Consider the following 26,325-nt stretch of genomic DNA (forward strand, 5'->3'; position numbering starts at 1 on the left):
CCTCACACTCAGATGGAACGCCCTGGGGGGCAGCTTCTGCCCGTTGCCCCTTGTCCTGCCTCTGGGCACCACTGCGAAGAGCCTGGCCCTGTCCTCCTGGCACTCGTCCTTAAGATAATTTTAAAGCAAACTGCTGTCTGGGGGGGCATCTCGGGTACATCCAGGCTTTGCAATGGAGTTTACTGAACCCCCCATCCCACTCCCACCCTTACAGAACTGGGAGAAGGAGGCGCACTGCCAGCTGGGACGCTGTTCATGAACTCTACGCACAGCAGCCTTTTTTATTGTACTTTTCCACAGTAGTGGCATCTAACTGAACTGCTTTGCCTTAGTGTTTGCAGGACTACAGGCTTCTCCTGCCGTTACCCGTGAAAACCCCGCTTTCCGGCCTGCCCGGCCCCGCGCGGGGCTGTATGGGGCGGGCGGCAGCCGCGGCCCGGCCCCTTTTCGCCTCGGCCGCTGCGTTCCGGGGGGACGCGTTCTGCGACGGACACATGGCGGCACGGCGGGCCGGGGGTGAGCGCCATCATTTCCCTTCCCCCTGCTTCCTCACGCCGCGCTAAGCTCCGCAGCTTCGCGGGAGGGCTGCGGGGAGAGGCTCCGCCGAGGGGGAGGGGCTGGGAGGGAGGGCTGGCTCTCGGCCGGGGTCCCGGGGCCTGTCCGCGGCCCGCGCAGGGCCACTGCTGCGCCCTGTCCTCCACCGAGGCACAGCCCTGGCCGCGCAGGCCCTTTCCAGGCCTTTACAGCCGGGTGGATATGCTGCGTGTGGTTCAGGGGAAGATTTGTTGGCTTAATCTGTGCTAAATCCCACGTTCTGTGGGGCAAAAGGGTAATTGTCGCTTCCCCAGCAGCACAGTGGGGTCAGCCTGGGAGGGTGAGACGTGTATTGCTCTGTAACTGCAGTTTCAGTACTAACGTGTGGACTTTTTCTTCCCCTTCCGTGCAGGGGATCACAGTTCATCACGACGGTAGCAGAGAGGAGTGGCTCATCATGCCAACGGTGGTGGTGATGGACGTGTCGCTCTCCATGACGCGACCGGTGTCGGTGGAGGGCTCTGAGGAGTACCAGCGGAAACACCTGGCTGTCCACGGCCTAACCATGCTGTTTGAGCATATGGCGACCAACTACAAGCTGGAGTTCACAGCTTTGGTGGTGTTTTCGTCACTCTGGGAGCTGATGGTGCCCTTTACAAGAGATTACAACACGCTCCAGGTAGAGTGTGTGAAATGCAAAAGCAGTAAGCTGTCAGTATTAAGAAAACAAAGACCTGAACCCCACGCGTGTTTCCACGTCATGGTGAAATTGTGTGATTTCATATCATCCAGTGCACAACAACTTGAATTGACTGTTTTATCTTTATTGTAAGGAGAGATTAAATCAATGCATTTGAAACATTTTGCTACTTTGCAAATTGTACCTTTGCAGATAACCACTGAAGAGTCACTAATTGTATTAGAAGTGGGGATGGAGGTACAGGCTGCCTGGTGAAGCTCTTAGGAGTGGTTCTGTGACATTCATATTTTTGTCTAGTTGTTGATTTGGTCTTAATAAGTGATGCAGTGGACAGGACAGTTAAGAAAGGTTCTTAGTCAAGTGATTTGGTAGAGAGAAGGTGCTTTTAAGAGTGTGTAGTGGTTGAACCAGGGCGAGAATAAGGGATTTTAGGCCTCACAGATGTGATGAGAATTTGAGAGAAAATGGAAAGGAGAAAGTCCAAGAGGGAAATTCCAGATGAATGCAGTAAGGCAGTGAAAGTCTCTGAATCCAGTAAAAATGGTACATACATACCTGATTATCATATATAATGTCAGGATGAATGACATGTCACTGTCACAGGGCACCATGTTTTAAATACGTCTGTTGTGGGACAGATTTTTAAAAATATTCTCTGTTACGTTTGCATTTTAGCAGGTGAATGCCAGTGCATTCTCTTTGATTTATTTTCGCCTCCCTGAGATTTCATTTGAGGAATTTCTGAAAGCCAAGAATCCAGCCAGGCTCCTCTAGCATGTTAGTTTTACAGCTGCATCCTTCTTAGGATGCTGCGTTAAGTGTGAAGTTCTCATTTTAAGGAGAAAAGCTGGTTTATGGTTACAGAAACAGGATGCAGATACGAGTTTTGGATTCTGTTACTCTCTCTGCCAAAGAGTTTTTGTGAGACAAGCTCCTTGTGGTCTGCTTTCTGAATCTCTTAGAAGTTATAGTTGCTGTGATACCTGGGAGGATTTTCTAAGCTAAGTGTTTTATATCAGACATTGTTTCAGATTTTGACTTTACTGTTCCCTTAAGACATGAAAAGGATAATTTTTTTTCTTTAAAAGAGCTGTGTTTGTAGTAATATTATAGTTCCTTCAAAGTCAGCTCTCATTGTCTCATGGTATCATTCATAATTTTTTATATCTTTCCTTTTTTTATTTATTTTAACTTTGCAGGTCATATATAAGAGCATCACACTTTTCATTGTGTAACAGCACAGTTGCGTTACAACGCAAAGCAAACATACTGACTTACCACAGAACCATGATTAACTTTTCTGTTTCCTGGTAGTGATATTTCATGCAGCAGTGACAGTGGTGTTTGTCTTTACAGGAAGCCCTAAGTAACATGGATGATTATGACAAAACCTGTTTAGAGTCAGCGCTGCTGGGGGTTTGCAATATTGTCCAGCAGGAATGGGGTGCTGCAATTCCTTGCCAGGTATGACTGATTTTACTGTTATTAGGATCTAGCATATACTTGGTACTCCCTGTAAGTTGCAGATGGAATTGTAGGTGTAATTTGAAAACTTTGAATACTGTCAGGCATGCTAGTGCTACAGGAAGACAAAGAATTTGTATTTTGGATGTATCTGGAATATGAACAGAAGGTGGTCTTTATTAAAAAATTCAGCAGCAAAACTCTAGACTGCATCCTGTTCGATGTGTTATTGTAGCGGGGTGGATTATAAAATCTGCCCCTAGAGTACTTTTTTGCAGGCTTGGCGTTTGATCTGGATGCGATCTTCTGTCCTGGGAGCCTCATTTAATTTGGAAAGGGTATAGTAACCTTTCTCCTCCAGTACCTGATGGTTTCCAGGGCTTGTAACAGTTCCAGTTCTCAAGCAATAGCATGGGACTGCTGTGGAGTCTGTTTTGATCTGTCTTCTTTCCCAAATGAGTCATTTGGCCTGCATCTGTTTGCGCACTCCATTCAGCCCTTGCAGCTCTCAGCCTTCTGAATTTGCAGCTTCTTATGGCAAAGTCTGCTTTTAGCCCTCTGTTTTCTGAGACACTGAAGAGCCTGTTGGTCTTTGGGTTAGGATTTCAGTTCAGTAATTTTCTAGCTCAGTGAGCTAGGAAGACGTCTCAAGCTATATTCCTTAAGGAGAAAAAGGATAGAAGTTTATTGGTTATGCAATGCTTTATAATCTTAACAAGGATAAAAGGCACCTTGGAAAAGCAGATGTTCAAAGCAAGGAACTAGAAAGATGTAAAAACCAAGCATAGATGTGGTCTGTCATTTGTGTCATAGAGCATTTTACTGGAACTTCAGGTGATGCGGTGATGAAAGGCAGTGGGAAATGTACTCTGCAGAATCTTGAAATAGTGAAAAACATTACTGGTGAGCAACAGTTCAGGTGGTAACGAGACTGCAAAAGAGAGACTGAGGATGAAGAGAGAATACAAATCCGGATGTAGCGGATATACATTGAGTTTCAGTTGGATTTAATTTTCCTTACCTCTCAGCCAAAAATAATGCCTGCTGTTGCTGTGCAGTGTTCAAAGAGCAGCGGTTTTACTACTCTGGAAATGACTGGGTCTCAGCTGAGTGTAAATAGTTCCATTATTCAGTGTAACGTATTAGCACACGTTTCCACAAGGACTCACTTTGGACCTGCAACTGAATGGAAGAATGCCTATTTTTGCTTTAATAGTTCTGCTGCAAAATGTGAGCTTACTGCAGCTGTATTTGTTTGCAAAGAATTAGGGTAATTAATACTACCTTTTGTAGGGCTTCTGCGGCTTGTAGTGGAAGTTGGGTTCCCCTGCATATTCTACAGAAGTGGGCTTTATCTTCCATCTGAGAATAAACCTGAAGTTCTTGAGTCCAGCAGCAGCAGGCTGCATTTTTGGCTGTATAGTCACTGTGCTTCTAGTGTACACTTAAAAATAGTTGTGTTTATGCACAGCATAGTGTGTTTCTGGCTATGAAATTTAAAATTCAGTGCAGTTGCCTAATTACAACAAAGCATATATTTACCATGCACATAGGTTAAATTGCAATGGTTAAATCCTCGATTTCTTATTTATGTACCTGTTTCTGGAAGTTTTACTCGCAATTCTTTCCCCATCTCAGTGGAGGAAATCCCCGTGTGAGCAGGGATTTTCGGTATAGAAGTGCATGCTGTTAGGAAGGCTACTGAACTGTGTTGGTGGATGGTTGCCCTCTGCAGATAGAAATGTGTCTTTACTTGGAAATGCTGATTCGTCCTCTTTCATTCCAGGTTGTTCTTGTCACTGATGGCTGCTTGGGGATCGGCAGAGGCTCGCTAAGGCACTCCCTAGCTACTCACAACCAGCGAAGTGAAAGCAACCGGTTTCCACTGCCTTTCCCCTTCCCATCCAAGTTGTATGTCATGTGCATGGCAAATCTCGAAGAGGTGATGTTTTTAACCCATACCTCCTTCTTTGTTGCACTGGATAGTTGTTGGTCTTCTCTGAAGTAATGAGCAGGTCAGCACAAAACATACTTGATGTTCTTGTGCTTAGTTTTAAAGTTTAGTTGACATTCCAGTGCTTAGTGTTAGTTATTTGGTGAAATGTAACTGGTATCTTTTTAGAAGTTTATTATTGCACTATTATTATCTACTACTAGCGCATTATAACAATAATCTTTATAAATCATGTTGATTTCTCCCTGGGGAATACTATGCAGTATTTCTTTCTTTGTTTATATTATTGCCTTTACTGCATTAATTACATTGAATGCTTTTTGGGGGTTTTCTTAATCTACAATTAAATTATTGAATAAATTACTTCTATTGCAAAGATGCTCAGCACTTAAAACAACAATAGCTTTATGTAGAAATGCGAGTGAGCAAAATTCTAAAGTCTCCAAGCCAGTGTTCAAACCAACTTCCCTTAGTTTTGAAGGAAAGATGACTGTTTTCTGTCTCTTCAGGTACCTTTGAAAATCTCAATACCAGCTTTAAAAATCTTCACAGTAGTTAGAATTCTGTTGAATAAAAAATGTTTAAAAAGAAGCCTATGGAGACTAAAGTTGCTTAGATTAGGTTTTATTAATAGCATTGCTTTTTTGACACCTATATTCTGTCCATCACAGAAGGATTTTCTACTTAGGCATACAATAGGTATTTCAGCTTCAAGGTCTCTATCAAGGATGATCCTCTTTGATTAAGCAGATGGATTGAAGCATTGTTTACACATCAGAATAACTGGGAAAATGTTTAAAATAAATCTCCTGTTGCTGATAAGTTTAAGTGCTTTCACAAGCATTCTTTAAGAACTTCTCAAAAATAATTCTATCTGACTTCCCTCCTAAAAATTATATTGTCCTGATGGGGATGGATACTTAACATTACCAATAAAATGTTATATTACTTAAGGCATTCCTGTGCCTTTGAAGACTGAATGCTTCTGGGATTTTCAGTTGCTTGAACCTGCTTTCGAAGCAAAACCTAACATGATAAAGCAATGTATTGGGAGTTGGACTCGATAATCCTTATGGGTCCCTTCCAACTTGAGATATTCTAGCATCATTTGTTACTAGGCCAAATGCTGCATCTGGTCTAATATAAATGCAACATAAGGAGTATGTTTCCTGAGAGACCAAGAATGTTGGTTTATTCAGAAAGGAGTGAGATAACAAAAGGTCATTATAGCATCCAGTCAGGTGCTTTTTGCTGTGTTGTGTATATTTTCTGAAAACATATTGGTTAATAAAAGGAGAGTAAAAAGAAAACTTAATAAAAACATATCACCTTAATTTTTTTGCAGCTTCAAAGCACGGATTCCTTAGACTGCCTGGAACGGCTCATAGATCTAAACAATGGAGAAGGGCAAATTTTCACTATTGATGGACCCCTTTGCCTGAAGAATGTGCAGTCGATGTTTGGGTTAGTAGGCTTGTAGATAATATGCCTTTGTGAAGGTTTCCAGTTAGTATCTGTAAAGGAAAACAAATATTATAAGAAATCTGATGATACGAGGTGTTCTAATTAAACTTTTTTTTTTTTTCTTTCAGTTTATGATTTTGTTAACTGTATTTTCGTCTTGACCTTCACTGGTTAAGGTCAATATTTATTTTAGTCATTATGTAACCAAATCATAGTGTCTGTTTATGATTGGCATATAGAAGATGCTGATTTCCACAGTTGTTGTTAGTTTGCCATCAGTGTGATAATATGCTGCTTTGTTTCTTAATTTAGTGATGCTAGAACTATTGAGTTAACTGTAGTTAAAGAAACAGGTTTTGGGAGCTAAGTTAGTGTGCTTTAGGCAATATTTTCTTTTGATATGCTTTATATTTTCCTTAATAATAACTGATCATGTTCTAGAAAGCTAATAGACCTGGCTTATACACCATTCCATGCTGTTCTCAAGTGTGGCCACTTAACATCCGATGTGCAAGTATTTCCCAGACCAGAACCTTTCATTATAGATGAGGAAATAGACCCCATTCCTAAAGCAATTAATACAGGTAACAAATCTTTGATTGCTTTATTACTTAAATCTATTTTATTTCTACCTTTTCACTACCACCTCTTATCTTGCATAGTTTCTGTTTCATCCACTTTCTGCAAGGATCAATTGCTGACTGTAAATTTTTGGTATATGTGGCAATAGGGGACAAGAACATCATCCTACTTCAGCCATGTGTACCTCATAAAAGGGCTGGAGCAGGGTAGAGGCACTTTCAAAGCTCTGGGTGCCAATTTCTAGGCGCAAAGACTGTGGAAGACAGCTACAGGCTGCTTTCCGTTAATACCCTCATAAGCTTCATGGAGAGTAGGAGAGGCCTGTTGAAGAAGGGGCTGCATTTTGTGTTAGGAGTTACCTTTATCAGAAAGGCTCTGTATTATCACTCTCTATTATCAGGTGAGACAAACTAGCATCTTTCTAGAGGTTTCTCCAAGGGATCCACTAGGAGTGGAGTCAAGAAGAATTCGTGAGGCAGCACAAGTAAAGGTTGAGATTTATGAAATCTCGGTCTTTATAGGTTTTTGTCACCCTGGCACTTCTTATAATACTAATATTTAATACATAATAACTTAATACTAAGTTATTTTGAAAAACAACTGTGCAAAGAAAACCTTTCTCAGCCCTCCCATTAGTGGACAGCACCCATGAACAGCAGATAGTCTGTAGATAGCCCATGCCTGTGGCTAGCAAATGGCTAGGTACATTTCTTGGAGAGAATACACTGAACTTCACTGCTTTGCCTTGAGAGTTAAATTTCAACTGTAACCTCAAAATTGCTCTCAGCTCCTCAGCAGTGCACTTGGCCACATGCATTTTGTTTTTCTTTCCAGTCAGGCAGTAGAGTGCTGTGGCTCTTGAGCTAAAGGCTGGCACCCTCAGTGACACCCCAGTGTGGCTAACTGAAAGGGAGGTGATGGGAGTTCCTGCTGGCTTTGCGCTATTTGGGAAGTGCAAAGAGAGTGACTTGGTTAGATCATATACCCAGGCATCTTTTCAGATAATTCCTTTTTCAAGAGTTTCTAACTCTACTGGCAATTTCATTTCCTTGATCTGACCTGTAGACTTCCTTTTTTTCTGTGTTCATGAACAAAACATGCAGAGCTTGCATGTGAATAAGGGCACAATAGTGCTAAAATTTTGCAAGGAAGTGAACTGTGACCCATAAATTACTGCCACCAAGATTGCCTTGATTTGTTTGGGTTTTTTTTTTAAATCTACAAGAGAAAAAACTCATTTGGGGTGTGATCCCTTCTTACTTGTAGCTGCATACTGTTTAAATAGGAATAAGTGCATCAGTACCAAAATAGCAATAGCAAAGAAAAAGAGCATGTGGTTCCTCTTGGTGAGGGAGGCTTGGTGCTGCATTCAGTCTTAAGAGTTCCTCCTATCATTCCAAAGATGGGAATTTGGCTTGAAGAAAATTTTGTTCTGTGTGCATTAAAATGCAGTGTGTGGTGTGCTCAGCCCCTGAATTCCTCCCTGGCTTTAATCAAGTGCTAACTGTCCAGCTATGAGAAAAATCAATTGAATTGCCTTTGGGCCAGGTCCTTTGCTTGGGCTGTCAAGGAGAGACTGTGCTCCCCAGCTCCAGCTGCAGTACAGGTTGGAAAGGCATTGAACTTCTAATTGTGCCATACGCATATGGACCTGTGTCCATAGCTAGGGCACAACATATGTGTCACCATGCTTCATGTAGAGAAGAGTTTACAAAGCAGGTACTCTCTACACCTCTGCCAGTGTAGAGCTGCTCAAAAGCTGCTAGAGCCACACACCAAAACCTTCACATGGCTGAGACACGTGAACCCATACAACATCTCTTGCAGCCAAGAATTGGCAAGGAAATAGTACACGGCTGAGCATGAAGGACATGGCTGCCTCGATCTTTTACCAGCAAATGCCCACGATTCTTTATGGGATGGAGCTGTATTTAAACTTCCCGTGCACATGCAAAACTCAAGAACCACAACCCATCTTCCCAGTCCTGGAAGCATGCCTCATAGGCCAAAGAGTTGATGGAATTCCTGCAGGTTCTGTGATGCCAGTTTGAAGCTAGTAGATTTGGGTTAGTCCTTTGTTTTCTCTCCTTTAGACTTTATAAAGTGGCAATGGATTGCGTACAGTGTAAAAAACCAATGTGCATGATTCTGTGTTTGTCTAGTAGCACAGTTCGTGGACAGCAGTATGTGTGTGATGAAAGTTATGTTCTCGTCTTAAAGTGTCATGGTATTATTTATAAATGTTTGTATCTTACTATGTCCTAGACACCCCAATCAATGTTGGGGCTCTGTTGTGCTACCTCTAGTCACTGCTTCAGAAAACTTGGTGGTGTAAGAGGTGGTAATGCTAAATGGACTCAGAATACGTTTAAGCAATTTCCAAATCTGACTTAAACCTGTTGTCTCTCCACAGATCTAGAAATTGTTGGCTTTGTAGATATAGCTGATATTTCTAGCCCTCCTGTCTTGTCCAGACACTTAGTACTGCCAATTGCACTTAACAGAGGTGAGCAAGTCTTGTTTCTTTTAGCAAAAACTGTTTTAAGCTTCCTTTGTTATGTCTGAGATGGTTTAGACTAGAACCACAGATTTTATGCTTCATCAAGATGCCAGTTGTCTCTAAAGAGGTGTTTGTGTGGTTACATTAAAATTAAAATCTTGAACACCAGCTTTTTCTTTTTTTGAATACTGTGTTCTTTAGAAAGTCATTAGAAGGAACGGTGTCCTTATAGCATCATCATTAATAGAACATGCTAAACCGAAAGCTAAAAATAGTAATGGGCAATGAAATATGTGGTGCTAGATGAATGTTTAATGCCTGCATCTAATTGGTTCTTGGAATGATTTGTTGTTGTGAAAAATCTGATCTTAATCACAACTAGATTGCTCAGTTGTACTTGTGCATTAATTGCTGCTCATTGGGGCCAACTATATATGTATCTATACAAATGACTGGTGTAGGCTTTGAGGGTGGTTAAGCATATTACTGACTTTGCAGCTGCTTGAGAGCACTAGCCTGTGATGAGAAGGACTTCCCTTTTCCTTTTGTTGTGGCCTTGGAGTGGAGTAAAGAGAATGTGAGATTTCTCTTGGTAAAGAGGAATGAAAGCTCCTGATACGCTTTCATCTCTGTATTAACACTCCTATCATGCTAGGCCTTTCACCTTGGAAGATATTAACAGTTAAATCACAGCTGTATTCCAGCTGCTAAAATGTAGCAAGTTTCCCTTAATGACCACAAATTGCACAGGAGAGAACTTGAAATTCGGATGCTTTTGCTTCAGAAGCAGACATAGATCTGTTGCCAGACTCTTACTGCCATTTCGTTTTGCTTCTAGTTTCTTCAAAGCTGAGGTTTTATTCACAGTTTTCTGGTAACTCGGTTTTGTGAGTAGGATGCAATGGAATATTTATATAACATTATAGTGCCACTTTGCCCAAACACTGCATTTAGCAGCTGTTCTACAAAAGTATTAATTAACTTTTGCATGACAGAAAATACAGGGCGGTGTCTTGGAAATGTAACTAATGGTTTTGAATTTATTCTTATGTTGCCTCTTTTGTTTCCTTTTATTCTTCCTCAGAAGGTGATGAGGTGGGGCCTGGGATCACAGATGACACCGAAGATGAGAATTCAGCTAATCAGATTGCTGGAAAAATCCCCAACTTCTGTGTTTTGTTACATGGCAGCCTGAAAGTGGAGGGAATGGTGGCTGTCGTCCAGTTGGGGTATGGAGCTGGATGTCTGCCTGAGAAATCTTGGTTAACTCATTTATAAATTTTGCTTATTTATATCCGTATGCTGTACAGAACTCCGCACTGCTAGACAAAGCTGTGGGTTTTTATTTGTGGATATGTTTCTGCCAGTATAAATTGCAAATAGTGAGCCTCCCCACAGTGGGAGGGAGACAAAGACTAGGCAAAGAGGGGTGGAAGGTTTTCAGCCTTTGGGATTTGCTCTTTTCAACAGGCCAGAGTGGTATGGAATGCTCTATTCACAAGCAGATAGCAAGAAGAAATCAAACCTCATGATGTCGCTCTTTGAACCTGGTCCTGAGCCTCTTCCATGGCTAGGGAAGATGGCACAGCTTGGACCCATTTCAGGTACTGGTCACACTATTTGAATAACGCTTACACATTCAGTGTTGCGTGAATAACCTTGCCAAATCTTAGTTGTTAAGTTCGTTTATTTTCTTTTTTCTCCCAGATGCAAAAGAAAATCCTTACGGAGAGGATGACAATAAGAGCCCTTTCCCCTTGCAACCCAAGAACAAGCGCAGTTATGCACAGAATGTTACCGTATGGATTAAACCAAGTGGCCTCCAGGTAATGATACAGGTTTTGGACTTGATGCTTTACTTGGATCAGCAGGAGCCATCTTACCGGCAAAGCGGAGTCTGTGTGCGTGTTGTCCATTTAATGTAATTGCTTTATTGCTTTTCTTTCATCTTTATAAACACTGCCTCTTTAAAATGTTGTGATTAAAATGCAATCAGAAAGCATAGCTTGTTTAATGAAAGCCGTGTCTCCAGTGTAGCATCTGGCTTAGTTTATTTGATTTAGTACAATTACCATTTGTGTTTCAGCCTTTGTGAGCTGCAGTCTTGTCAGTGGTCAGGATAATTTATCAGTTAATGGTTCAGGGTTTTTTCTGCAGCTTCCCCAGCAGCTGCCAAGATTTTTATTTAGTTATTTTTCTTTTCTGCAGACAGATGTACAGAAGATCTTGAGAAATGCAAGGAAGCTCCCTGAGAAAACACAAACCTTCTATAAAGTGAGTAACATTTCAGGCTGGCCCAGGTTTCATCCACAGTGATAGTGGTACATTTGACAGGGGAACACATACTGGCTGTGTCTGTGGTATGTTCTGTGCAGGCTTGTAGGGCTCTGCGAAAACATACATGGTTCTGCAAAGAAGGAGACATCCTGGGTTTATTTTACAGACTAGTTAGGGTGAGACAAGGGGTCTGGTTTCCCTGCCACCACATTCTCTGGCAGAGTGGCATAGATGGGTCACATTTGCAGGTGCCCCTCGTGATCCCTGCTACTTCCATGGTGAACTTCTTGTAGATTTTTATGCTGTTGTCTAGGCAGAAATAAACTGAGGGATCAGAGAGGAATAGGAACACAGAGGTATGTCATTCTGAGTCTGAAAATGTCTCCTACACTTTTTTGTTACAACTGAAGCAGAGAAAGACAGAATTCTAGGCACATTTGGTCACGTCATAATAATCCATAATCTAGACTGTAGCTGGAGGTAATTGTTGTTCCTCTTATAAGCTTAGTGCCGAAGCAGTTTGTTATTGTAGCCCCCGGAGACTTCAAGAATGAATACCCTGCCTAAAAGCACATAAACACTTGTCAGTTTATAGTGAAGAAAAATGAATACATAACACATTTTGCTGGTCACTGTGGTTAAAGGCAGCAGTCAGTGAAGCCTAAGTTGGAAGCCACCTCCAGCTGGGACACGGACAAAACAGGCAGATACAATAGCTGAATGCACAAAAGCGAAAAGGAAGAAGTGGAGATTTATAGGAAGTGATCAAGGGAAAACCAACTGTTTAGTTGCGCCACTATCATCTTCAGCCTTGAAGCATTTTTTATGTCATGAGCAGCTGGGCAGTTTCCAGCAGCTGTACCCATCACTCAGGTTATTTTCCTCTCAGCAAACAAGCTTACCTTTAAGAAAGAAATTCACTTTTTACATAGAGGCTTACAGTGGCTTTAAAAGGAGCTTTCCTTCTCTGCAGGAACTTAATCGTTTACGAAAGGCAGCCCTGGCCTTTGGTTTTTTGGACCTCTTGAAAGGTGTGGCAGACATGCTGGAGCGGGAGTGCACCCTGCTTCCCGACACAGCTCATCCTGATGCAGCGTTTCAGCTCACACATGCTGCTCAGCAGCTTAAAGTGGCAAGTACTGGAGCATCGGAATATGCTGCCTACGATCATAACATTGCTCCACTGCAGACAGACTTTTCCAGTAGCAGCACTGAGAGAATGTGAAGTCTCCATTTTGGGAACTTCTATAGATTAAGGCTCAAGCGGTTCACATTTTCTTGTCCTGTTTAATTTGTAGGGCCTGTTTAATTGCTGTTTGAAGAACTTCCTTTTAAAACGGGGTCCCCTACCAGCATTAGTGCTCAGTAAATAAACAAAGCTAGTTGTGGTGGCTTTAGTCAGACCTGGAAACTGTGGAAGGTGTCCCAAAGTCAATTACTGTGTTGGATGATGGGTGGAAGTTACTCGCTACATATTGAGGAAAGAAAGAAATGCCATCATAGACAGCAGACTGCTGGTGGCTTTTGGCCTTCCCAAAATGCAGTTACTACATAACTGAACTCACTGGTAAAAGTATCTTAAAAGGCAGCTACTATACTTTATACATCGACTCGATTAGTCCAAAGAAAACATGTCTGGGAATCACTGTGCAAGATAAGATACACAACTGATTTCAGGGTATATTCACTAACGTCACATCTGATGTGAAAGCCAGTCTGTACTGCCGTTGAGTATCACTCGCATCACAGTGCTTATGCTTGTGAAAGTAACTTAATCTCGTGACACAGGATTTTATTTGTGTAATATTAATAAAGAGTAATTCTTCATGAAAATTTAAGTTGGATTTCTTCCATTTTCATAGCAACTAGGCTGTGTGGCCTAAAACATTGACCTGGTAAAGGCTTGGCTCCCAGCTGTTTATCACAAGAGTTAAATAAATTATGCAATTTCTTACATTCAGGGAAAGAACACCTGAACTAAAGCAAAATTTGGTTGTAAATCTTTATTAATAGAAACACATTCTTTTTGAAGGACTAAAATTCAGTAGTGTAAGATCCATGACAGCTTGCACTAGGTACCACAATGTCACTGAGAAATACAGTGTATGAATACATACGGATTTCATAAAAGAAGTTTAAATGCCCAGTGGAGAAATTAAAAGTATAAAAGTGATCCTTGCTGTTCCATTACTCAGCTAATTCAATCCTTTGACATCCTTCAAACCTAGGTACAGTGTGTGCTAAGTGAAATTTAAGTGTATAAATAAAGCTTAACTCTCCTGAGTAAAGCAAGCTGCACTCTCCTTTAAGTGGGAGTCTCAAGTAACCCTAAAGAGAAATTGTATCATGCCTCCTGTCAACAGAACGTGGTTTGTGAAATGCAGCATGGAGCCTGTACCAGTTCTTTGTTAAAATCCCCTTATAACAATATTTCCTTTCCTTGACAGTAACATTCACTGGGTCCATTGTTTGTTACCTTTAATATAGAAAATAATTTTCTGGAAGATTCATATTGTTTTACAGTAGAAAAAGACAAATAGTAACATGGCACCAAGCTAATCTCAACTTCAGCGCCTGTTCTGGATTGCTGGCATTGCTTTGCGTTGCCCTGGGGGCAGTGCAGTTGTGAAGCAACCTGTTCATAACCACAGCATGGTTTAGAGCAAACTTGTTGTGCGTTTTATAAACTGGATTGCAGAAGGGCATGCTGAAATACAAGTCAACTGAAACAAAGGTTTCCAGCTGCGAGAGTAGATAGATGACCTGCAATGTGCGGGAAGTTTCTCTTCTTTTGTTGTTGCTGTTGCTTAATGTAAGCACAGAGGAAAGTGTTCCTTCAAACCCTGTGTGGGATCTCCGTAAGATTTCATGCATGCTATCTAAATAATACACAGTTAATTACTTGATCCACTACGCCATCCCACCAGGGGCCAGCCAACAAAGCATATACACCCACTTCTCCACTGCATCCCTAAGCTTAAGTAGAAAAGCAATCTTTACTGCCTTTCTGAAGGCTATAAATACAGGAGCTACAGCCCTGCCAGGAATGATCAGAGGAGCCTGGTCTCCCATGACAGTTCCACGTTTTCCCTTTGCATGGGTGGGATGGAGTTCTGTTTGGGTCCTTGCTAGGAGAAAGCTGGTACCTGTGCTTCCTTGTTTTGTTATGTTTCAGTGCTTGCATTACCAAGCAGGAGAGCATTTCTGACCAGGTCACAGAGTAGCAGCTTCCTTTCCCTAGTGACTGGATAGGATGTGTTGCTACAGGAATACACACATTGCTAGGGTCTGCACAGTGCTCCTATTCTGTTAAGGCTAAACCAGAAACAGACTAAGGTTGTAGCACTTAAATCAGCATTAGCATCAGCATGCTGCAGAAGAAAAAGGGGGGGTGGGGGGAGGGGAGTATATGCACAGCAAGTTTACCCAGACGGTTAGTAAACACCTACACACAGTTCACAGTGGTCTCAAGACTGTGCTCCTCCTGCCACCAGGCTGCACCCCAGGAACAGCATGGGCCAGCTTATAGTATATCCTGACATCAGAAGCCCTATCTGCATGCAATATTGAAAGAGCAAATATCCAATTAAAAGATAAACACTATTTCCATTTAGTGCTGCTCCACTGTTTATAAGCATATTATATGCAGATAATAGGATTTCTTTCTAATATGGTAGTTGACAGGATAAGAGTTTAAATGTTACTGTTGTACAATGATCAATGCCATGCATACGTGATTGAAAGGGAACAAAATACAGTATGTGGGAATGGTACCTGATTCACTATGAAATCATGTAATCTAGCGTGATCATGTAATTTTACAAAATTCTTTACATTACAGTGGGTAAAACCGTAAGAATTAGAGGCTTATCTTGTAATTGAGATAAGTTAGATAAGAAAGCATTGCAGTCCTCTTTTACTTCATCTTTCTCTTCTTTGGTCCGAGGTGGTGTTTCCTTTGCTTGTAGAGATGACGGAAGTTCACAAATAGCCCTGAAAAGGAATGAAGCGTTTAGGTGGGACATCACTGCATCATTTTAATGCTAGATGGCTGTACCAAATTTCAAAAAAACAACAAACGAACTACCACACAAAAAACCGAGGTTTTAAGTGTATGTATAGTATGGAAAGTTAATCCAAGTACTTCCTTGCTGGGTGAGGCAGGAGTTGCTACAAAGGCTGTTACAAAGTAAAACACAATTTCAGAATGAATCTCAATTGAAGGTATGCTTTGAACAGTCTGAAAGGGAGAAACCTAGTGAAAGTTCAGTTTAAAATTCCAGTCTAGTGGGTTGTGGATACACAGACATACTGGGTATGCATACTACAAAATTAACGTAATGTTTAGAAATGTAACACCAGAAAACAGATCTGTATCAAGCACCATCCTTCTTTAAATATACTACTATTTAAAGAGCCTTCTATATTGTTTTCTGGAAAAACTTGACTTTCACGTTGCATTAGTGATTATAATGCAGTTTAGGTAAACACTGCTTTAATTTGAAATTACGTTTAGATTTCCACTAAATCATTCTGAAGCTCAAATACCATGTAAACAGTAAAATTAAGTATACTAAGCTTATAAATACATACATGTAAAAACTATTCTTTTAACCCAAGTGATCTTTTCACCCAAGTGAACCCTTGTTACCGAGATCTCCTTTTTGGGGGGCTAACCAGTGCTAATTGTAGGTGTGTTCCCCTCATCGCTGACAAATTTACATAAACAAGCAACAAGGACAATGCTTAACATTAACCAGTTTGTGTTGCCATGATCCCCAAGATGCAGGAAATTAATTTTCTTTGGAAAATATACTTAATTCAGAGGAAAATGGCCTTTTTATTTCAGTAGTGAGAAATACAATTAAATATCTTACCTAAAAACAAGGCTATAAGGTATATTTGAAGAAAAACTGAAAACTGGATTGTGACGTTCAGCGGATTTGGCAATCCCACACTAAATTTCCCTGTTTCACTGAAGATTGGAATGGACTGAACGATACAGACGGCTGAAAGCAGAAGGCCACCAACGTTATCAAACACATGTAAAATATATAGCCCACAACTGTTCCAGGATATTCCCTTCTTATTTGCTAGCTCTCATTAATTACACCAATTTTAAAGCTGTTTTCTTTTTAAACATGCAGTATGATGGAAAGCAGCTAGCAGAGGCAGTATAGCAATTCAACTATGAAGGTCTCAGCACAGTGAAGTTGCCTGGTGACAGTTCTCACACACAACTGTAGCCTGCAGGGCTCATGCCACCAGTATTTACCACGCAGAAACACCCACGGCAATGAAACAGGCATAGTCTTTCCTGTGCTTCAAGCTGAGCAATGCCCAAGCCTACTCCCAGCTCATAGAAACAGGTTCTGACAGGTACAATTACAACACATTTCTTACAGCTAGAAACTGAGTGGTGATATGCTTCTTAAATAAATAAAAATTAAACGTAATCCAGACCTGTTAAGACAGAAGAGTACACTGTAAAGCCCCTACGCTAGAGGGGTACAGCAAGAAGGCCACGTGCCTGCTTCTTCCACAGAGCAGTCGCTCTCCAGGCAGGAGAGCGGAACCCTGTTTGTCAAGCACTACGCCTCTCAGGCTATGCTTCTTGCAGAAAAAGAATTGGCCCCTGCCTGTCCTGTGCAATGATTTACAACATAATGTCAAGATCTGTGAGCTGGTGTGAACCCAAGCTTGGCTGGCCGAGTCAGGGCCAGCAGACAGAAGCGAACAACGCTGCTTTGGATCAGCAGAGGGAAATGATCATTGTCATCCTGTGCCGCCTGCATGGACTGCAGCACACTCTTGTCCAGTTTGTTCATGTAACCTTTTGTTGCCTTTACTTCCCTCCTCAGTGCCCAAAAGGAAGACTTCTTTCCTTGTCCAATCAAAAAAAGTATTTGATTCAGTAGGACAGATTAAAATGCTTACATCTTGTTCAGCTCAAAGCAAGTATCTATTTATCTGTTGTTCTAAATTACTATTTTTAAGTCCAGCAGCCAAAAAAAAAATAATAATTTTGAGTTATTTGCCCAGCCTTGAATTCATTATTTATTAAACTGGTTTTTTTGGACATACCTTCTGCCAAGGCTCCTAAGGGGTAGAGAGGGATCCAGGCAGTGTAACGGAGCCAGGTTAGTGGTTTCCATTCAATACTGATGCATGAAAGCATGTAATATGGATACCTAAAGGCAATTCAGTGTGAGAAGAAACAGACAATGTTTAAAATGGAACTTACTACTAGAATTAGTCTTATATATATATATATGCTGTATCGTCAACATAATTCCCAAATGACACAAGAATATTCAAAAAACTGTTCCTATGGATCATGATGGACACATCCTTAATTTGGCAGTTTACAGAACTAATGCTATTATTCTGACCAGATGGATGGATTAACTGCCTGGCTTGCCTAGTAAACCTTTCAAAATATTTCTTTTGAAAAAGAAACAGAGCAGCTCACTTAGCAGTGGAAATTCAAAGCAAAAAACCCTCAAGGAAAAAAGCAACAGGTTTCCCTAGGTTCGGGGCAGTATTATTTTCAGACTCCAGCCTTGTCTCAGCTTTTGGCAGCAGTCTGGAAGGCTGTGATAGTCCATGACTAAAGGAGATTTTACCCTCGTGGACCAATGCATTAGTGCCACTCTTCCAAAAGGTACAAAGATCAAAATCTTCTTTAAAGAGTTCCTGGGAACAACCACGTTGTTCTGTACACACCTGCTAGAAGAAAAATCCCACCAACCTGAACAGCTCAATGATACTCCAGAAATAAAATATGAAGAACACCACAGGTTTGCTTTGCATTTCCTCTAAGCTTCCAAGGACAACAAACAAAAGAAAGTTTCTTCCAAATACCTGTTTAAGAAAAACAAATTAAGGAACAGTCACACTCTTCACCAAAAGAAAAAACAAGCTTTTGCTGTCAAAACCACACAGGAAATCTATTCACCCCTGAAACATATGCTGAGCACATCACTAACTCTGCAGCTGAGCTGTGACCTGCTTCTTAGGAGTATGCATTTTGCTCTGTATTTAGATGCAATCCAAGGGACCTAGTCTTAAATCATCTATCCTCATTTTCGTGCACAACAACCACAACCAGAATAAAAAGGGAACTGGTACCAAATCAAAATCATGTACATTTTGTCAGCCACGTCTTGCTTTTGCTGCCCTGTTGTTCCTGTTTTACCTAGGTGATGGAAGAAGACAGCCTGCCACAGCTAAGGCTGGGAAACATGGATTCCAGCCTCCTGAATAATATATTCTCTAGTCCAGTGTCAGTGAGGTTCTACCACTTATTTTAGGAGAGTCTCAACATTTGTGTAAAAAAAAATAAAAAAAAAATTTAAACATGGAAAGAGCAAGAAGAAGAATCTTACTAAAATATTACCTGCACTACAGCAGGTATCAGCGGTGATCTCACTAGTCCTATTAGTGAATTCATGATCTCCATGAATGCCAGGGTCTGACAGAAATACATCATGTCAGCAATAGTGTGAAATGTATCATAGAAGGAATCTGTAAGACACAGAAAACCATTTTAGAGAAGAAATTCATTTCCATGTTCAGGTAGCTGGCACAGCAGCATATCTTTTGATAACAGGATTCTAGTTGTATTTGAAAAAAAACCATTATGCATAATTATGTAACTTCTTTATAGGTCTTACCTTAAAAGTCATAGCAGTTAGGCCAAAAAGACTGCTCAAGAACTCTGTTTCACACAGAAAGATCAAGAGCTACTTCAGTAATTACTTTATAGAAAAAGCAACAGCGCTGTACCTCAATAGAATGGGTCGTTCCTGCTTCAAAACTGAAGTATTCTGGCCAGCTCATTTTCAAAAATACTAACATTGCAGTGAGAGACACATTGTGCTGCAGCTGATTCCTTTAAAAGTAATCTTGGCAGAGCACAAGTATCATTCATCAGAATATGCAGTTGTAATTTACCAGAGGACAGTATTTTGCTATCCTTGACACCGTGATAGCTTTTGAGAGGATTCTGTCATGCATTCACGGTTTTGTTTCCTAAATATGTCTTGCTTTAGCATTCATAGTTCAGAAAGCATTAACACCACCACTAAAAAACTGAAACAAAGCCCCCAGCGTAAATAAAATAGCTCATATTACTTGCCTTTCCCCAAGATGAACAGTCGTACTGTCATGTTCACAAAAATCCAAGAGAATCCCAAAAACTGTACAAGATTATACATGATTAAGTATCCCTTCTTCAGGTGTTTGAAAGCTAAAATCAATAATAAGCACATCAGGTGAGCAGAGTACAATGGTAACACTTACGCAAAGAGTACAGCTGCAAACCAGGCTTCCTATGAGAATAAAGCTTACAAGAAAAAAGGAAGCTATTGATTGTGATAAAAGGGTTGCTGTGTGCACCGTGGGTTCTGCCCGCTTTTACCGTCATCTGCTGAGACTCAGTTCTTGCTAGTCAGACTTTTTAAATTCCTTGGAAACTGCAGTACATTTTTATTAAATTTCTAAATAGCTCACAGTACAAAGAACCCCCTCCAAGATGCACAAAGCCAGTCAAAATTTCTCTGTAAGATTTGGGGTTTGTGCATAGGAGCAACACAGCTTTCTACACCCCACCTTACACACTAAAAAGGTAGAGTTACTTACGGTCTTTTGGGACTCTTGATTCTATTTTCATTTTGTTAATCTTTTCTTCTTCCTTAAGATGAAGGATAAGGTTTTAAAGACTGTTACTGTAATTAGCAAGTGATTTGTTAACTATACTACCGCAAAGCTAGTGGGTTTAAAACTCCGCTAAGCAGCCAGTTGCTAGAAGGTTTGAATTTTCCCCTGCATAAAACAGCACATTCATCATCCAGAAATTATGGTACAGTAAAAGCTAGAGAGTGTTAACTAGGTATCCCGCCTTTGCTATGTATTTTATTCTAGTAATTAGATGCTTTTGCTGAGAAAGCCTGCTGGTTTCTGTGTTAATTCTCAGTTATTACCGTTTCTTAGAGCTGTTCCTTAAAACATTTCATGACCCACCAGTGACCTGAAGGGAACTGAGAACATCCAGCCCAGGCTCTCTGCCTGCCCTTCAGCACTGCCTTCTGGCTCCTGGCATTGCAGCGGCCCTTTCCGCTCCGCGCTAAGCTCAGTGGCTGTGGAGGGGAACAGGGCAGCATTCGTTGTAAAACTGATTTACAGAAATGTGGTCTGTTCAAGTCTTTTCCAAGACAGTCTTGCACCTCCCTGCTGCAGTAAGCTGCTTGAGCTTACCAGGATGCTGGGAATGCACCGTCGGGGCCGGCCCAGTGGCTCAGGAAAGCCTTAGAAATCCCCGCTTTCCAGACAAGCAACGTCTGGGACCAGCAACTCTGGGCTCCACATGGCACATCGATCCTCGTATAGACTGGGACCCAGGGCTGCTAAGGCACAGGGCAGGGCAGCAGACCCTGGCCAGCACTGCGCTGGCGCACAGCCACCCGTTCAGATCCACGCTGCTGCTCTTTCTAGCCAGAAGCATGCCTGTTCCTGAATTCCTGCTTACAATGTGAACTGTTTAACCGATTCAGCGTGGGATCTGTATGAAACAGCAGTAACAATCAGCATGCCAGACAACTTCAGGTAAATAAAGAACACAAGTTCAAACGCAGGAGAAGAGCTATCCTTGCTTGCAGCTGGCAGCACAAGCCACACGTGCCCACAGGACTGACCTTCTCCCTCAGTTCCATTTCAGCATCCGATTCGTCTAACCAGCGGTCGAAGTCAGGAGCTAGGAAGAGCGGGCGCTTCTCTTGCTTGGTGAGTCTCTCCCACCAGTTACTCTCCTTTTTCTGCACAGTGATGTTCAGTTGCCTTTGAGTCACCCTGCATACAGGCTGAGGGCAGACACGGGAGCACACATCAGCAGAAGTCCTAAGAAACGGCCTCTGAGGCTGAGTTGATACCCCAGCTCCCCTGGTCAAGGAGGCAGGGATGACACGGACTGCTGCAGCACACTAAGTGTGCCTCTGCCACCCACGGCATGGAAGCAAAGGGCAGCCCAGTTGAAGACAGCAACTGCAGGACTTGATAAGCAGCTTGAAAGCCTGCTCGTAATGCACAGCACCCCTGAATCCCACCACAAAGAGCTAGCACAGACCCTAGCGCTAGCCTTCCTAGGCAGAACCCACGAACTTGGCTTTAGACCTTGCATTTAGCACTGTGAGCCACCCACCTCCTCTAGCCAGTGTCAAGAACAGCACTACCATCAACCACAGGTGTCCAAAACAGGGGACCCCATGTGACATCTGCTGCAGCAAGAGGCAGAATTATCAGCCTTGGCAGTGTGGTCATTGCTACCGCACAAGGCCTCTCCACCATGGCCACACTTTGCATAATGGCAAACCTCTCCAGCCTTACAGCCCACAGCGTTGTCACCTTGGGTGCCCACCCTCACTGCCACCATTGCATCCCTCCACACCTCAAGCCTTCGCCAGGGTGCTCCACGTGGGACTGCCTCTCACACCAGCTGAAAATGATGCAGAAGAGGCATGAGCTGCATTCTTAACTGAGCATGTTACACCAGCACTGCTCTGTCAAGGCCATCTGGATGCTCCTAGGACATCTGAAGGCTGTAGCCGTAATTTACAGCTACTAACGCCTGGTCCTTGTCTGTCAGAGGCTCCATCTCTCACTGGTAGCGTGACACTAGCAAGAGGCACTCATGGTGCACAACAAAGCTGAAGGAGAAAACCCTGGGCTGCAATACCTCCTGGTCTCAACCATCTCCACAGGTTTCAGAGTCCGTTGCCCTCCAGCCCCTCCACAGTGACTCAGAGTGACTGGACTTTTGGAAGGAGGCTGCTCGGCAGAGGCAAGGGCTTGCCTTCCAGGCCTGGCTGCCAGCACAGCCCAAGCCTGCCAGCACAGAGGACAGCCACGGGCAGTGCTGGGCACCTCTCCCCACACCGTGGACTAGGCAGCTGCTGCTTTACAAACTGGTGCCCAGATCCTGGAACCAAGAGATGTTCACTGTCTGCCATTCCATACCTGGCAGGAGCCACACAAGACACTTGCCTGCTGACAGACCCCAGAAATCCCCCCTCCGGCGGTCTCCTCCCTTGCCGAAGCACCAGAGGTGAACGGCGGCTCCCGGGCTGACTGCAGCTAACCGCAGCAGTCAGCCAGGAATCAGCAGCACAAATCCTGCAGTGGGAGCAGAGCCTGGAGCTTTGCCCCTAACACCTTTGAGAGGCAAAGACAAGACTTTACAGCCACCAGCAAGTAACGTGTAGGGGCTGGTCTCCCAGGAAAGCTCTCTCCTATCAGACTACAACAGGAATTAAGAAAATATTTTTGCAACAGGAGCTACAGCGTATCTGTACTGGCAACCTAAGAAATCTGCACAAGCCAGAAGCACGAATTCTCATGGTTTCCTTTTGTCAGGCTGCAAAAGCCACAAACCATGACACCGACACTCTGCAGTACAGCGTTCCCCTGCTTTTCAGTCATGGCTGCATAAGAAAACCCATTGCCAGATTCTCCCGTTAGTTTGCTACTTTTTAAATCCTTTAAAAGATTTACAACTACCGTTTACCAGCCGATACATGTAAGGCCCTGTTTCTGTTAAAGCCGCCCCATGCAAGCGCTAGCTCCGGCGAAGTGATGTGCATTGAGGCTGAGCACCAGGACGTGGGACTGCCACAGGCAGCTTTTAGCCTGCAGCGGTTACAGACTCACCAAGAAAATCCAAACAGCGTATCACGAACTTTATTCGCAGCCATTTTCAAGTTTTTCAGAAATTACTTTTTCTTTGCAAAAGTTAGAAAAAGTAAAAGTACCTACTTTAGGCTCAACCGGTTCTAGGAACTCGATCTGAAATTCGTAGATGTTGTCCCCTTTGGCACCATGACCCTGAGCTAAAAGACAAAATTAACAGTCAGTGTGAGGACCCCCGCCAGCTCCACATGCCCCACCTGCAAAGGACGCTTCACCCACAGCAATACTGGGTGGTTATTTGCAGTGTTGTTTCCCCCTGCCCTGCCGGGAGGCGAGGGGGAACCACACGGTAACGGGGAAGACACAACCCAAAGCGTGGCTTGGAGCTGCAGTTGCTGGATTCGGCAGCTAAAGTTGCCACAACCCTGCGCGGCGCTGGGGAAGGGTCCTGGCTTGCAGGAAGGCAGCGTGACAGACTCCCAAACAGGCTTCTGACAGCTTGGAATCCCACCGACCCCCCCCGCCTTTGGGGGATCCAGCTCCACAGCCATGGGCGAGCACCAGGGAGGCCGTGTCTGGTGGGTCTGTAGGAGCACGATGCGGGGAGTCCCCTCCCAAGGGCAGGGGGTGCCTTCGTTTTCCCATTTCCCACACACACCAGGTCTCGTCCCTGGCAGGGCTCCGAAAACCAGCCGCGCCGAGCTTCATCCCCACCCTCCCACCCTGTAAACCGATCCTGAAGCCAACACGATGCGCGCATCCCTATCAAATGGCCCTGGCTGTGGCTCACCGGGGAGGCAGCATTCCCTAGACAACGCATCTTACAAGAAAACCACCAAACCAAGGAGAAACCCCCAATAACAGCCCAGCCGCAGCGTATCCTCGGCGCAGCCGGGGCCGGCCACGCTGCACAAGCCCCGCGGTGCCGCAGCTGCCCGGCCGGGACAAACCCATCCTTTCGGCAGAGACCTGCTTTACCTTTCAAATCCAGCGCTAGTTCCCGATGCTGAGGTTTGATAACAGTTGCAAACAAGGTCTTTGTGAAAGGAAAAATTGCTGCCAGTTATCGCCGGGGTTCGGCCGACACCGGCCAGCCAAGACATACGGAAATTTCAGGGCTATTTAAATATGGGGGTGGGTGGGGTGGGGTTTTTCTTATTAGATAAGATAGAACGTGCCAGCGCCGGGACTCAACGGTCTGCAGGCAGGTGCGTGTCACCACGGCTCCGCACATGCCCGGCCACCAAGGGCAGCGGTGGGGACAGGGCTCCCCGTGCCCGCGGCCCCCGCGCACCGGGCGGGCCAGGCTGCAGGACCCCCCCGCCCCTACCTTTGAAGTGCAGCACGTTGTCGGTGATGGCGATGTCCGGGTTCTGCAGGAGGAGCGCAGCGTTAGCCGGGAGCAGGCGCACCGGGGACACGCGGGGACCCCCGGGCGAGCACCGCCCCCCCACACCGCCAAGACCCCGCGCCCACCCCGGCGTGCAGCGGGGCTGCGCGGACGCACTGCCCGTGCCGGCGGGTGGGTGTCCCCGCGGGTGGGTGACCCGACGCCCCCCCCCCCCCCCCCCGGTACCTGCACGTCACTCAGCTCCACGCGCAGGTAGAGCTCGCGGTGCCGCTGCGCCCAGTGCACGTGCGGCCGCAGGCTGGGGCCCGCCATGGCGCGCGGCGCGCCGCTCCACCGAGGCGGCGGCGGCGGCGGCGGGATCCCACTGCGCCTGCGCACCGCGCCCCCGCCCCTCCCCCTCCCCCCCACGCCCGCGCCGGGGCGGGCCGCGCGCGCCGCGCCTGCGCACCGCGGGTGAAGTACCGCGGCTGAGGTACCAGCCCGCCCCCTCCGCCGCCCGGCCCGTGGCTACAGGCGTCCCCTCCGGCCCCGGGGGCACTGCGTGACCCCTCCGGCCCCTGGGGGGGACCGTGTGTGCCCTTCCCGGCCCTGCGCCAGGCGGCCGCAGAGGTGCCGCCTGTGTTGCCCGCCATGGCGGTGGCCTCGCTGAGGGAGCACCTCAGGTGCCCTAACACAGCTGCGGAGCCTGTGGGGCACCGCTGGCTTTGAGCCCCCGACAGCATCCCTGGCAGCTTTCTACCGCAGGGGATGCCAGGCTGAGGGAACCTAACCCGCAGGGAGGTGGCCATGGCGTTGGGCCCCGTCCTCCTCCGTCTGCCACAGGCCTTCACCAAGCAGCTGCCTCCTGCAAGGGCGTGCGAGCTGCTCATCTTAACCACAGCCAAGGAAGGCTGTTAAAAATTTAGAAAACACCATGCTTTCTGTAGCCTGCCCCGCGACCACATGCCCCAACCTTTTTAACTCTTCCGTTGTAATTATTACAAGCCCCAGGACCTTGTGCCAATAAGGCTAAAGAAGGATAGGGTTGGTTCTGGTGATACTTTCAAAAAGGCTCCCCTAGCAGCTCACACAAGGGCACCTCGCCTGTGGCCTCCCACATCGTGCTGGTGACATTCATCCTGCCCTCCAACCCATCTTGGCAAGACCTCTCCCTCACAGCTTCTAGGCGCTTCCTTGTGCTCCCACAGAGGGTTTTTCTGTGCATATCTCTGCACCAGTAAGAGACCCACGCCATGCCTCAGCTTGCCTCTGAATGGAGGATTTTCAACCTCTGCCAGCCCCTGGGACTGCAAAGCCACTGGGTAAGGTCAGGTGCGCTGTGGCAGTTGTTGCCGGGCTTCTTTATTTTGGAACACAAGCCCCACGTACCCTTTAGGGAGCAACAAGCCCCCAAGCAGCACATGGGAGGCTGTGCTGAAGAGCTGGTGCAGGAAAAACAGCCGCCGGGTCTCTATGGCCTGGAGATTCTACCTGCGCATGTCTTTAGGAGGGGGCACCTGCAGCAAAATTATTTTTTCTGGTTTATAGTGGATCAAAAAAGCCTTTGCTTTACAAAAAGTGACTTCGCTTTGCAAAGGGAAATTCAAATGTATAGAAGAAACATTTGGCTGGGGGCTTACTGCACTGGAGCCTGTGGGTGCCCTGGGCTGAACACGTGTCGCTAGTAGCTGGGAAATTTTTTTGTGTGTGGGAAGCATGTTGGTGTGGAAGTGCTAGCTTATTTTGCGGGGCAAAGGGCCGATCTTTGAAATTGAATGGTTCCCGTGCATGGGGGTTTCCCTGACCTGACCCCCGTGCATAGGGTAATGTGTGTGCGT

The 26,325-nt window shown here is 44.7% G+C and overlaps 2 protein-coding genes and 1 long non-coding RNA gene across 5 annotated transcripts; 1 reads left to right on the forward strand and 2 right to left on the reverse strand.

Annotated features, from left to right (window-relative positions):
* The first annotated feature begins 401 nt into the window (after positions 1-401).
* Positions 402-13,313, forward strand: INTS14 (integrator complex subunit 14). 2 transcript variants are annotated; one of them, XM_055715477.1, is made up of 12 exons: positions 402-516; positions 947-1,213; positions 2,591-2,698; positions 4,485-4,640; positions 5,998-6,116; positions 6,558-6,700; positions 9,112-9,204; positions 10,283-10,427; positions 10,669-10,802; positions 10,906-11,024; positions 11,407-11,472; positions 12,449-13,313. In XM_055715477.1, the coding sequence occupies exons 2-12, from the start codon at positions 992-994 to the stop codon at positions 12,698-12,700; spliced, it is 1,557 nt and encodes a 518-aa protein (XP_055571452.1). In that variant the 5' UTR covers positions 402-516; positions 947-991; the 3' UTR covers positions 12,701-13,313. The 2 variants fall into 2 exon arrangements, with proteins under 2 accessions (XP_055571452.1, XP_005435634.2); XM_005435577.4 differs by lacking the exon at positions 402-516 and adding an exon at positions 645-829.
* Positions 13,314-13,463: 150 nt separating this feature from the next.
* Positions 13,464-24,883, reverse strand: HACD3 (3-hydroxyacyl-CoA dehydratase 3). 2 transcript variants are annotated; one of them, XM_055715478.1, is made up of 11 exons: positions 24,734-24,883; positions 24,488-24,530; positions 23,284-23,357; positions 21,171-21,335; positions 20,119-20,170; positions 19,616-19,726; positions 18,875-19,002; positions 18,227-18,339; positions 17,560-17,666; positions 16,353-16,484; positions 13,464-15,468 (listed from the first exon to the last, which is right to left on the reverse strand). In XM_055715478.1, the coding sequence occupies exons 1-11, from the start codon at positions 24,818-24,820 to the stop codon at positions 15,392-15,394; spliced, it is 1,089 nt and encodes a 362-aa protein (XP_055571453.1). In that variant the 5' UTR covers positions 24,821-24,883; the 3' UTR covers positions 13,464-15,391. The 2 variants fall into 2 exon arrangements, with proteins under 2 accessions (XP_055571453.1, XP_055571454.1); XM_055715479.1 differs by lacking the exon at positions 16,353-16,484.
* Positions 20,499-21,164, reverse strand: LOC114014898 (uncharacterized). The gene is made up of 2 exons (XR_003558596.2): positions 20,734-21,164; positions 20,499-20,615 (listed from the first exon to the last, which is right to left on the reverse strand). It is a non-coding gene; the product is annotated as an uncharacterized LOC114014898 (long non-coding RNA).
* Positions 24,884-26,325: the final 1,442 nt, after the last annotated feature.

The sequence above is a fragment of the Falco cherrug genome, chromosome 7 (genome assembly GCF_023634085.1).
Source record: "Falco cherrug isolate bFalChe1 chromosome 7, bFalChe1.pri, whole genome shotgun sequence".
In the NCBI taxonomy this organism is placed as follows: domain Eukaryota; kingdom Metazoa; phylum Chordata; class Aves; order Falconiformes; family Falconidae; genus Falco; species Falco cherrug.